This window comes from Plodia interpunctella, chromosome 3 (genome assembly GCF_027563975.2).
Source record: "Plodia interpunctella isolate USDA-ARS_2022_Savannah chromosome 3, ilPloInte3.2, whole genome shotgun sequence".
NCBI lineage: Eukaryota > Metazoa > Arthropoda > Insecta > Lepidoptera > Pyralidae > Plodia > Plodia interpunctella.
In genome coordinates, this window is record NC_071296.1 from 11586999 (window position 1) to 11601445 (window position 14447).

Here is a 14447-nt window from a genome sequence, read left to right on the forward strand (position 1 = left end):
TACTTTCTAGCAATCTTTGGGAAAATCTCGCTCCTGACGAACGAGAAAGCGCACAACCCGCCAATTTAGAGATTCGCCAGCTATCATTAGAGTTTAATCGCGAGTATACTAAAAGTAACACGGTGCGGTCTTGAGCGATGTAAAATCAAAGTATCATAAAACTATATCAGACCGAGCGGATCCATTCTCCAAACATTACTTTGATAAAATAATGGTAATTGTTGTTGAGCATTTATTCTAATTACTGTTTGTTCGCATGTACAGTCAACCGGACGTCAAGTTTTATCCTGCATTGATTTCTATGCGGCGGTAATAGTTACGAATTGGAAATGAATTCAGGTAGCTTGCTACGCTGTTGACTGTACGCACGAAGCAAGCTGGTAGTTAAATCTGAGAAATATGCGAGAGCTTTAAACTTGATTGGTTCAGACGGTAGCCATTAAAACACCTTCACATCATAAATTAATCTGATGTAATCCGCAACTGGTGGGATAAGACACTGAAGAAAAACAATTGTAAACTAACCATAAATTTAGATACGAAAAGATACAGGTGTCTCTGTGGTCTTGCTGAGACACTGACCTACATTCCGCGCATGTCGTGTGATAGCGTCCTTGCCGTGACACAGACATTGTATCTGCGTACACCGAGCTTATGTTATGAGGTGACATAACGACATGATTTGATCTTGATAGGTGCGTTTATGTATGCTTGGTGATTATGATTACTAGTATAAAATATATAGGTAGTTAGTATCAGGCAAATTTCAAATATGGATGTCACAGTCGATGTAAATAACTATAGTGGGTATTCCCGTACAAATAGTTACATCTCTAAAAAGGCAAAACGTTACACGAGATGATTTCATCTTTTTTTACGTTTTGCCTTTTACTGTTAGGTCCTAAGGTAACTGTCCGAAAATGCCTAACATTTAATGCATTCTCTTGTTCATCTGTCCACCTATACATAACGTTTTAAGTTGTGCAATAAAGTTTAAATAAAAACACAGGTGTTGCGGTGTCTACTCGTATAGGCTGCAGTGAGCACGCACCATTAGATGGGCCGCATGTCAGTTTGCTAGGTAGTATATAAGTAAATAACAGACCTGTAGAGAGTAGCGCGATGGTTGTGCGCGTCGCACTGCTCGATGAGGTGCTGCAGCGCGCGCGCTTGCTCGCCGAGCGTGAGCAGCTCCAGCTCCTCGCGGCCCAGCTTGTACTGCAGCTCCGCTTGCTGGATACGTGTGTCGATGTTGCTGAAACAATATTTACTTTACTTATGTGTGTCATTTCTGAAAAAACAATGGTCTTAACAATTTCAATGTTGCAATGGCCGAATACTCTTTGGGGAAATTTTAATAAATCCTTGGAATGGTATCGAAGCGCCGACCAAAAGGAGAATTTTGCAATAAATCTATACTATTATTATGAAGAGGTAAGCGTTTGTGAGTTCCTATGTTTGAGGCGGGTAATCTCCGAAACTACCGAACCGATTTAAAAAATTCTTTCACCATTAGAAAGGTACATTATCCAAGATTACTGTAGGGTATATTTTATCTCAAAATTATCACAGGAGCGTGTGTGTAAACATTTTTTTTCAGCTTGTCGTATATATGTATGCGTAGAAAATTGTTTTAGCATTAAATCCGCCTTGTCTATCAATTTGGTAGATAAAGATTGAATTAATAAAAAAATAATCCATTTGTCTCTTGTCGCATACTTTTACTTCATGTAGCGACCTGGAAAATGTGACAGCTTATACTTACTCAGTGACATGCGTCTTCTCCAGCCGTTTCCTTAGTTCCTGTATGTTGTCCCGCCTCGCGTCCAGGTCAGCCCGGACCGCCGCGGCCCGTTCCTCCAGCGCGCGCCTGTCGTCAGCCGACAGCGCGCTCTCCTGGCGCGAGCCGGCGCGCGCGGCGGCCGGGCTCGCAGCCTGGGACGCCAGTCGGGCCGCGCTTAGAGATGCGCTCAACTGTTTCTTTAAGCTGCAAAGATGAGCATTACTGTAGGAAAACATATTGATCGAAGGACTTAACAGGGAACCAAACGAAAGGAAGTTAAATGTTTGTGAGATCCGTTTAATGTTCAAAACAATTCTTTTAACATAAAGCTAGTAAAAATTAAAAAGTCACCTCGCTTCACAAAATATATAAGGCTTCTCGTATTACACATGTATTACAAGTTCACAGTGTTTTTTACATGACAGCTCCTGCCTGTGACATCTTCAAGCTTACCTTTGGATCAGGGTGTCTTTGTCGCTGAGCGCAGCTCGGAGCGCGTCCAGCTCCCGGCCCAGGTCGCGCGTGGCGCCCCGTCGCCGAGCGCCCGCCAGGGACACCTCGATGCTCGCCATCTGCAGGACGTCACGGGATTTATTGACCAGTATCTTGTAATACCGGCTATACATTATCGCGAAACACCAAATTTTGGCGGATTCGACACACATTGCTAGTTTTTTTAGAGCGAAATCAAAGCTCACATTCAAACTACGTAATGTAATGTACGTCGAAATCGCATAATTTGGCGAACTGTTGCCCGATAGTGTGGAGCCAGCATTAGGACTTTAAACAAATCCTTGAAGTAAGTGGGTCCCATTCTGCTGTAATAATAATCGCTAGAATTTAGCTACATCAGATTCATAATTGGCGACGTGACTCATTGATTGTTGAGGCTGTATCAGTTTAATATATACAAATACTTTATTGTATTGTAATTACTGCTTGTGTAATCGAGTCTCTGAATTAGTGTTTAATCGAAATATTTGCATTGCGTTGGCACAAGCGAAGTTGTGTTTTAATTGCTCATTCAGTAATAAAATACTGAGTGCCTATTTCAGAATAAATTTAAATTAAATAAACTAGACTCTCAAAACCGAGTTTTTATGATAATATGGTTAACAGGATTGAGCTCCAATTCCATATGCTCATAAAGATCTGCGCCATAATAATTTTGAAAAACAAAACTTGCATTAATTAATCAACTTATAATAGACAGCTGTTTATTAATCGTACTGCATATAGATAAAAAGATTAACTTGAAATTAATAACAGCCATTTAATACTGCTGACTGTGGCATTCAATTTCACACGGTTCGAACATAATGCAAGCCAGTGAAGTAGGATTTATAGTAATTACTAGCGAGTAAACGATAGGGCGATCGAGGGCTGTGAGTTATGGAGTTAATCCGCAAGAAAAAGCCGGGAACTGAAGTACGAGCGCATTAAACCTCCGACGGCGGCCATCATTACACGCCAACGAGTGTTCACGTGTTCACAGAGATAGAAGCTAGTTGATTACTTGCCAGGTATAATATTGTATATTGTACGCTAAAATTATTTATGAGCATTTTTTGAACATTAAAAAGTATAATTAAAATAAACCTGTGAAAATTATCTGCGTCGTTTATCATTTTGTACCGGACCGTTTTGTTTTAAGGCTGGCTTTGATATTAATTTAGAGCCTTCGCACTTACTATACTCGTATGACATTTCAAAACACATATTTCAGGCAAGTCCAAGTGTTCCTTAGGGTTCACCTCTTCTCTCTTGACCTTATATGAATTACGGTAACCATTTTAAAACTGAAAGCTGTAGCATATAGTATTCCATAACATACCTAAGTTGTTAAACTTAAACTCAATTGAATACTTATACCAAGTTAAAATGTAGAGGTATAATTTCAATTTTCAATAATTTCTAATTGCAAGATGAACTTGAGTTCACTAACTGGTGAACTTGTCACTTGGTAAGATGTGGCCTTTTCGAGTACAGTTACAAATCTGTACGAGTACATCTGATACCTTTATATCAATGTGACGGTCTGCGCGCGCGCGGGGTATTAGAGGGTCGGTAAAAAAGGCAAATAGCAAAAGTTAATGACGACGTCGTCGATGAGGTTACCCGCTGCATCCTGGCAAATTAACTTTGTAGCAACTTGACGCAGTTTAATCATCGGCAACTAAGGGGCACGACGATAAAGATACTGTACTCACTTGTGGAGATACAATTACTTACATTATTTTATCCAATCAAGGCGCATGCGCTAAATTATAACAAAGTCAATCATCATAAAAATCAAAAAAAAATTAACATTTTTATTAAGAATTCATCACCATAAACTTATTTAGTGTAGCTGTCGAATCATATCTTTATTTGAGAACGTTTTAGCAAGTTGTGACGTCATTTGTTCGTGTCATTTAGTATGGAGCGTTTGGACGAGTCATGTGTGATTTTTTCACTGGTGTTTCTAATAACTAAATAAGGGCCTTCGAAAAGTCATCAAAATAAAAAATTGTCAACTAGCCTACCTATAATAAAAAGCCATAAGGTACTAATCTGCTTCTTGAATATTACGGGAGTCATCTATCATATAGCACTCAAACTAGAACATATTCTAACAGTGTGTGAAACGGCATTAATATTAAAATTATTAAGAAATATCCCTGTGCTTCAGGTCCTTCACCACAGTACTACAGAAGGAGAAATTGGTTGCAAAAATAAAAACTTCCAAATACTTAAACACACCGTACAAGATAATCATAAAGAGGACCTCTTACTAAGATAATACAACAAGTGGCCAGCAGTTACAAGAAGCCGATTATTTCCTGGGTATTGTTTTACGATTGTTCTCGACGGAGCCTGCACTCACGACGCGGTTTTCGCTCGGAGGGCGAGTCTGCAATTAGCGTACAGAGAGACCTGAGGACCTAGTAAGCCAATGGAAATTATATTTAGTACACTTATATTTTCTGGAGGCACTGCAGCGTCTAAGAGATTGATAATGACAAGGCATTCTTTTTTCTGAATTTACTTTTAAATGTTATTATGAAAATGTGTATAAAGTAATAATACATTTATATAGCATTTTGATAATTCTGTCAAATCTCAATCTAAATAGTAAAGACATTTTTTGTATCTTGCTTATTATAAAACACTTGGACTAAGTGTTTTATAATAAGCAAGATACAAAAAATGCCGCGTCTGTCTGTTCGTGATAAACTCAACAACTACTGCACGAATTTACATGCGGTTTTCACCAATAGATAGTGTGAGTCAAAGGAAGGTTTAGGTGTACAATTTATTTTATTTTACCCGAGCGGAGCCTGGACGAAGCGCTAATTAATAAAATAGTTCACAGAATATATTGCCAGTAATTTTCAAATACAAATCATTATCAATTTATTGCATTATTCATAGAAAAAAAATCCTGTAACAGTGAACGTATTGTTTTTGCAATATTATGTAAAATATTATTTCATAATAAATCTGCTCTACAACGATTTTAATTTACTTTACTCTGTTCGGTTGGCAGCTCCTGGTCTTGCACATAGAATTGACCATAATGATGCGCCCGCGCCGCAGCCGCTCATTATCCTACCATTCGACCATTCGGAGAAATGCCCCTCACGCTAAGCCATTTACCAACCCATACTTAGGGCATTTAGTTCCCTTTCGATATTTTGTACGCAAATTTTTACGAGTTTTAGATTTTTAAATTTTTATCTAGTTAGTTCTGAAAAACAGAATTTCTTTGTTCTTCAAAAAAAATTAAATAATAGTACCTACATTAAGAAAAAATCTCGATTGATTGAAAAATATAGATCCAGTGCGAATCTAATGAGTCAATAACGAGTGAATATAAATATTCAATTCAATAAATTTCATCACTAGTCTAGCAATTGAAGTTCATTTTTTATTTAAATTTATTAAAAAATCTGAAAGGTCTTCCATAAAATTTTAGGTTAGAAACATGATATTTTTCACCTACTCTTATTAGCGAACATGGTAAACATTTGTTTTACTCACAGATATAAAAACATTCGATGTTGAGTATATTAATTTCCCAAGATGAAAAATGTTAATGGAAATAGCGGCGTATGTCTGTGTGTGTGTGATTGGTGGCTCGTACCGTTAAAATGAGTGCGATTATCCCGGCTGTCACTATCTAACATCTACCGCTTCCTCAGTGCCATCCAGATGATAGCATGAGGCTCGCTGCCTACGTTCCTACGGTATTAGGAATTAGGTAATTTTGCGAATTTTTTTTCTTACAGAGTTACAATTTAACATGTGACTTCAGTATTGCACTATTTATTGTGATAGGACTAATAAACCTTGTATAAGGAATGAAATTCCAGTTCACCATAATAAGTTAGACTTATTACATAAAAATAAAAAAATATTCAGTTACCAATAAAATTTAGAAATATACTACGAATTGTGTGTGTGTATGTGTGAAACAAAATAAATCAGGTGAGATTGTCACGCTGTAAGAAGTTTATGTGCAAGTTTATGATGTAATAAGTTTTTTTTCATGGATTTTGTACGTACTTCGTGAACGGAGAACCTACTAATTACAAAAAAGTCATTTTTGACATTTAAGCTTTCATTCATGTCAGATAGATCCGTGGAATTAGTACTTACTAAATCCATGGATAGATCTTATTACATTCAATGTGTGACAAAAAACTCATGTCCGTGCAGTAAACGGTTGAGGAGTTCTGGAGCCGATCCTGGGTGTAACATCAGGTCATACTTATCACTGCATTGTCATCCAAACTCAACTTGTGTACAAAATTACAGCTCAATCAGTTGGAGATATCGCTTCAAAATCGACCTGAAAGATTCCACCCGAGACATAGTTACATTGTTAGAAGTTAAATAAAATATTGTAAAATGAAACGATTAGTGAATATAAGACGTCGGCAGCACTAATATCTTCTGAACCCGACAACCGGATCTCCGTCACAAACTAATTAACATCACCGGTACTGTACTTATTGAGCTTAGAAACTTAATTGGCAACATAGAAGCTTATAATGAGCAGCTTCGGAAGTCGCGGGCTTTCCTGCGCACGCCTCGATCCACATCGACGGCTCGGCAGTGAGCTTTGATGTATGGAATTTTGTTTACTCTGTGCTGGTTTGATTCAGCTTTTCAAAGGTTCGGGTTTAGACATTCTTCGGATTCGGTTTTTGTATGATGTATATGACATAATTGCATAAACATTTTCTTCGGAATTTTATATGATTCATATCTGCAAACATAATTTTCCCAAGAAAAGTTTCCATATCTTCAGAATATTTTCAGATTCTGAAAATATTCAACCATTGAAGTGAATTGAGTTTCCTAATGATATATATGAGTCGCGACACTAAAAAGGAATTGGGCTGGGCACCTGGCTAGAAGGAATGATGGAAGGTGGAGTAAAGCTGTAACTGAGTGGTACCACAGAACTGGAAAACGGAGCGTAGGACATCCGGCAGCTAGATGGGTCGATGATGTAAAGGAAATTGTTGGCAACAACTGGATAAGGATGGCCCCGGACAGAGATTTGGCGGAGACGGAAGGAGGCCTATGCCGGAGGGCTGCAGGTGATGAATGATATATCTAAAAAATGCAATACTGAAGTCACATGTTAAATTGTAACTTTGTACGACAACAATAGGTCACATTTAACATACAAGTTTCGATTACAGACTACGCGGCGTGTGGTCATACAGATACGAGTATGGTAACACTTCTCTAACCGTTATGGTTTAGACGGAGCTTTAAATTCCAAAACATGAGATTATTGGTGGAATCACGGAATGGAGATTAAATACCTATAGCAAATGAAGCTATTTTTATAATAAAAAAACCAAATGTCGCAAGTACAGGCACCTGCCTTTCAGGCAGACCAATTCAGCCAAGCTCTAGTCTCCAGGAAATATATATAGTTAGTCTAAGACCAAGATATTGCGTCAAGGAAAGCGTCGCGTTTCCATGCGTGTGCGCGCTCGGCCCGCGGGTTCCCACATATTGTGCGCGTTTACCGTAATGCTTTATTTGCGCCCTTTTTTCTCACACAACGAGTGATAGATTATCTATAGCGGGTCGTTTAAAAGCTATGTTCGATTGTTCGTCGGCGTGTGCGTGCGCAATTGCAGTTTAGGTGTTTATTCGGTGAGTTACCAATACGTCTGAGCATTTCTCGGTTTCTTTAGAGCGTTGGCATCCGGTCTTAAGCTTTATTAAAATTAAAATAAGACCTAAATTGATAGTTTTAAGTTTTATAAACGAAGTAGCGGCCCGTCCCGGGTTCGCTCGGGTAAAAACATATTAAATTATACCCCTAAACTTTCCTCAGGAACCACACTATCTATTGGTGATAACCGTATGAAAATCCACGCAGTAGTTTTTGAGTTTATCGCGAACAGACAGACAGACGCGGAGGGACAGAGGTTGACTTTGTTTTATAATATGTAAGGATGTACGATTTCTTACAGGTAAATTAGATATTGAAAAATAGGTAACTTAGCTCACGAGATAAGTTACTATTCTTTTCTGCCTCATGTTCTCTTCACAATGTTTATTGTGTCATGGTTTACCATCTTGCCGGATTGAAACAGTGGTGGTACAATGGTTAAAACGCGCGCCTGTAGTTCGAAAGGTCCCAGGTTCGAATCCTACTCATATCACATGAGTTTGTATACGAATCTGACTCATGTATATTAGTTTTTATCGACCACCACTTGATTCCGGTGAAGGAAAACATCGTGAACCTGCACATTGATTGATCATAAACGTGTGTGCGTGAAATAAAGAAGGCAATGGCAAACCACTCCATTAAAGTGCCGAGAAAATTGTTTCATTCCACCTAATGATTACGACCCTCAGCCATGAGGAATATTATAAAGGAAAAGTGGAGAACTCCTTCAGTATTAGAAGATATATCTCTTTCAGTATTCTCTCGCGCATCCATATATCAGGCCATCTCGTTTTTGGCCATAACAATAATAAATGATATCTGGATGCGCGAGAGAATACTGAAAGAGATATATCTTCTAATTATGGATTTCTAACTATGGATTATGGATAGCCCGAGAATGGCATCCCCGTGTCCCTCCCCGGCCGGCGCGGGTAAATCTGTCTTCGCCAGCAAATTGCTGGGTGTGTGATGCGAACCTGTTGCTACATTGTATGTGTTCACATTGGTTTTTGCAGCTGTAAATTGAATAATTGCACGCCGCCTCAACGTTTGATATATGGCCGTCGTTTACATTAAAAAGTTGCTGGCAAATGGGAATATGTACGACATAAAAAGCTAGCTTTGGAAAATAAATGTTTCTTTGTAAGATTGTGAACCGAGGGACCTGTATATATCATGGAATTATCTTTATTTATTTGAATTATCATTTTCAGGACTGAGAACGTAATACTAGAATTATACAGATTCATTGTAATTATAATAAATATATTTATTTATTAGATTTTCCCAAAGAAAAATTGGTTAATTTGCGCCCTTCAAATAGAAAAAATATTATTTGAATTTGATTCATTGTAATTATAATAAATATATTTATTTATTAGATTTTCCCAAAGAAAAATTGGTTAATTTGCGCCCTTCAAATAGAAAAAAATATTCTTCTCATAAATACATTTTTTTCAAATAAAAAAGATTCATCTCGATTTTTTTAACTCTGGGAAATAGAAATAGTCACCGTACAAAGCAACAAAATGTTACAAAGTTTAGAAAAAAGTACAATTCACAAGTAAGCCTATATGTAAACTCGTTTATACTGATTGAAAATACAAACGACCCCAAAGATATTGTAAATATTTCGCAGTAAAAATAGACCGCAAGTAGTAGCATAAACAGACTGGTTTTAATCCGATATTAAGTTTATTGCGCAGACTCAGCACATCTAATGCCTTGGTGTAATTTTAGCTCATTCGTTTTTTGCCCTCTTCGTCTAATTAATTCCATGTACTGATTGCATTTCATGGAGGAACATTAAGATAAGATATAGCATCTGTGAAGTGGACTAATGCCAGTAGTTTGTAGCTTGTGAGAAATAACTATAAATATTGACGAGAAAAAGTGCCTGTGAAGGCCTAATTTCTGAATAAATGATTTGAATTTGAATTTGAATCATCAGGTAAGTGAATGTTTTCTTATGAGAATAAAGATTTCTTTAACCCGAATCAAAAGAGGGTAATTTTGGACCCAGTAATGGGTGGACCTACCGAGCGTGGGTACACACGGTATTCTTCACGAGAATAGCATTAACACAGGTTGCTTTTTAGATAACTAAAGATAAATCATACAAAAATCGATATATGAATAAAGCTCTTACGTTACTGAGTGACTGACTGACTGACAGACAACGCACAGCTGAAACTACTGGGCGTAGAAAGCTAAAATTTGTTGTGTAGGTTCCTAGGACAGTGTAGGGCAGCACTAAGAAGGTATTTCCTGAAATTCCCACGGGGAACGGATTTTTACTCATTGTGGGCAAAAGCTAGTATCTTATAAAATTGTAAGTATGTACTAGTAATGCAGACGAGCTAATAGTAATACATAAAATATGTGTTATTCAATAAATATAACGTCTAATTTGTAACTCGAATAGCATATTATGTTACTTAAATTATCAAACAAGGTAGGTATCATGTAGAGCAGGGAAATTGAGAGCCTAGGGTGGTTTATACACAAATTAACCACGTGGTCATAAAATTGGTTGATTAATGGAGTGAGCAACAATTAGTGATCCTCAGCCGCCCACAGCCTCGCGAACAATCGCCGACCTCCGACCCGCGGCTGTTGCTCAACCTCCGGGGAGAGCCGCGTGGCGGAGCTTGTACGAGACATGTATGTACATTTGTCCATGACCTTTAAAACATAGCTATAATATTAAGTAATTACTTAAATTGAACTTGACCCCACCCCCACACAACTGCCGGCCAGGCTATTCTACAAAGATATGATTTATTTTTCGAGATGAATCTTTTTTATTTGAAAAAAAGGTATTTATGAGAAGAATATTTTTTTTTCTATTTGACGCGTTGATGTCTTTTGTTCTCAACAAAATTTCGGGCGTGCGCGGACGAATTTTATTTTTAACCAACTTCAAAAATAGGAGTTTCTCAATTCGTCGCGTCATTTTTTCCAATAGAAACTAGCTAACGTCATTATTTTGTTAAATAAAAAAAAATAAAAAAGTATATAGAAAAGTGTACTGACCTTTGCTTCCAGGTTCTCGAGGTTAACAACCCCTGGGCCACCGCCTGTCTCCAAAGTTTGCTGTAACAAACCAAAATAACATCACAATAAAAAAATATTGCTATACAAAAAGTAAAAAAAAATCAAGGCAGTTTCATAAACAATATAATAGGACTACTGCCACTACTTAGTGGTATTTGACTCAAAGTTAAGTCAGATATCTTTAGGCGACTGTAAAATCTGACTTTAGTGGTAGCAATTTCACCCTCGGTGAGAACGATATAGAATATCTAGCTAAGACCAGAATGTTCGCTATCTAACAGACCCTTACAAAGATACAAATTATAGAATAGCAATGATTACCAGATAGTTTTATAAAGACAGTCGACGTAAACTCTGAACGTAAAGGCTGCGGGCTTCAAATGCAAAATTCAAATTCAAATCATTTATTCAGAAATTAGACCTTCACAGGCACTTTTTCTCGTCAATTTTTATATTTATAGTTATTTCTCACAAGCTAGAAACTACTGGCATTTCGGAACGACCACTGCTGAGAAGAAATGCCGAAAGAAACTCATTTGAACAGTGTTGGTCCCTATCATGCCAGATCGGCTTACCATTATTGTTTCTTACAATGTTTTTTTTCTTCTAATAATATATATAAAAGTACATAATGTACATAGTCAAAAGGTATATCAAAACAGGTTATGATTGTGATCCGAGTGCTGATTATAATATATATATATATCGATGTGAAACACAATTAACTTACATGAAAATATATGAGAAACGAGATGACCAGTTCCAACAAACAATTACATATTAATTAACGTCGCATCGTGACCACGGTCCGTAAGGACGCTACTTACAAGTCGGAGTCTAAAATATATATTTTTACTTAATTACTTCCCGCAAATAAATACATTCTACGCCGTAATAGTGACGAAAAAATATTGACATGAGGATCTATTTAATATAACCTTGTAAACACACAATGTACACGAAACAAATTTTAAAAGAGGTAAAACAAAAATTTTTTTTTCATGCAAAATCTCAACTGTAGTTTGAAGCTAAACTTGCTTGTTGTAAGGCAAGATTCCTTTATCATATAATGAGAAATACGGCAATAATATTAAAGTATTCTCATGAAAGATATATGGTAATAGTATTAAAGCTGCTCTCCCACTTAAGATTACAAGCTGTTTCTGACTCACATCATAGGACTGGTTAGTTTCATAGCTTATCTTCGTGGATCAAGCCAGGTCCAATAATTCTTCTGATTTTGAAAAATTCTACTCTAGAGCTTAAACTTTTCCACATAAATTATAGTTCTTGTCAATAAATAATAATTCTTATGCATTTTTTCTCTATAAAAGTTAGCCTCTGTGACACGTTATAACAGAGGCTACTTTTTATAAATTCAGTGTAACTTACACTTGACTGGACTGGTCTATCTTCGCGCTCAGTTTATTCGTCAACATATTTAGCAACCTATTAAAACAAGTAAACTCACTTACATTTTCGTTAACCTACTACAATTTACAATTAAAATTTATCTATTTTTTTAATTAAAATAGAAAGTTCTTAGTGTTTTATTATGGTCGTAAAATAGTGTAAGATATTTATTTACGTCCGGTTTGGATATCATAACATGCTTTACCAACGAGTTTTGGTTATATCTTCCATCACAGGATGGAAGTTGTAAACATTGCAAGCCTAATTTAAATTGCCTCATCAAAATTTAATTCAAGTTATTGGGGGAAAAAAAAACGCCATATAGTGTACTGAGTAGAAACTTCTTCTTCTTCTTGACCTTATCCCACTCGTGTGGGGTCGGCACATTATGTGAGTTCCTTCCATTTTGTTCTGTCATTTGCCATATCCATTGATATTCCTTTCCTGTAGAAAAACATTATTTATTTCCGTGGTATGGCATGGAAGCTAGTCTATTTGCAATTATATTTTAATCATCACAGGAAAAAATATTACAACAACGACATAAGACAACCACTTTCAAATGGAAATATTTAACGTAAAATGTTAATTTTCAATGATGATCATGTTGGCAACATCGTTCATCCAGCGCCATCTATCGTGCTGACGTAAGCGGTTGCCCCTACTCGGTGGTGAGGCGTGGCGAAACAAACGGCGCGGGCTCACTTTTGGTCTAACCGTGCAACGGACGACTTGCTCTTGACTCCCAATTATCAAAAATTGTTAAATCATTTAATTTAAATTAACGAATAATTATCTATTTTATTTTAAGTACGTTGTGTGATTTGATTAAAGGTTCGAATTAGATTATCGGTAAAAGGTTGTTCGCATTTTTGTTAATATATTTTGATTAGTTTGTATCGTGTAAAGTAATAACGTGGGAGTATATAGTAAATAAATAATATATATATTAATATACGTGTTGTTTTCATCAGAAGTGTGAATTTTTCTCCACGTCATGGGACATCACGGACGTCGTCGTAAACGTGCCCGATCATCGTCGAGTAGCAACAGCACGGTGTGCTCGAGCTCTCGAACCCCGTCGCCTCCGCCTAGAAAGAAATCTAAGGTATCACGTCGAAAAGAAGCTAAAACTGTGAGTACCTTGAATAATATTATTCCCGAGTTTGACCCTTTAAACGACGACATTAATGCATGGCTTAGTATTATACAGACGTACGCTATGACTTTCGGTTGGTCCGATGAGACGATACGTTATCAAGCACTGAATAAGTTAAAAGGCTCGGGTAAAGTCTGGTACGACTCGTTGTTACGTACGGATAGTCAGTGGCCCACTTGGAAATGGAGCGAATGGCATCGCCGCTTAGCTGATAGTTTCAAAATTCGACGCAATATGTTCGAGCTATTAAAAGAAATTGTTAATAAAAAACCTTTAGAAAATCAGTCTTTGTACGAGTTCTATTTCGATATTAAATGTAAAATAGACAGACTGTCATTAAACTTTACGGAGCAGGATAAAATTTCTATTATTGTCGGGAGTATTGGAGATAACAATATAGGAGCGTCTATTGAAGCTAGTAATTTTAAATCTTGCCATGATTTAGCTAGTTATCTTCATGGCCGCACTTTCAAATCAAAAAATACGAAAACTAATTTTAATACTACTCGCGACACTCAACAAAAATCTACTGACCTATTGAACAATTCTTCTCAACCTTCGACGAGTATACCCTCAAATAGTACAAATAAGGATGTAAACTCAAACAGTACACCTGAAACTAGCCAAAACGGCCCGGCACAGACTCGGAAAATTATTAAATGTTACTCATGTGGCGGAAATCATAAAAGAAATCAGTGTGATGTTAATAAATGTAATTTTTGTGGAAAAAGGGGACACCTTGAATCTGTCTGCCTTCGTAAAAAAAGTATAGGATTGATTAAACCGGAAGTAGAAGAAACCAAAGTTATTTCGTCTGATAATTCGCGGAATAAATTTGTTAAAGTAAT

At 36.8% G+C, this 14447-nt stretch overlaps 1 protein-coding gene across 1 annotated transcript in view; it reads right to left on the minus strand.

The window, feature by feature from the left end:
- sprt (sprite) overlaps positions 1–14447 on the minus strand; it is a 63371-nt gene that overhangs the window by 12077 nt on the left and 36847 nt on the right. Inside the window, exons 4-7 of the mRNA XM_053769766.1 lie at positions 11007–11066; positions 2237–2355; positions 1766–1987; positions 1106–1255 (exon numbers count right to left, since the gene is read on the minus strand). Coding sequence (XP_053625741.1) covers positions 1106–1255; positions 1766–1987; positions 2237–2355; positions 11007–11066 — 551 coding nt within the window. The remainder of the gene's footprint in view (positions 1–1105; positions 1256–1765; positions 1988–2236; positions 2356–11006; positions 11067–14447) is intronic.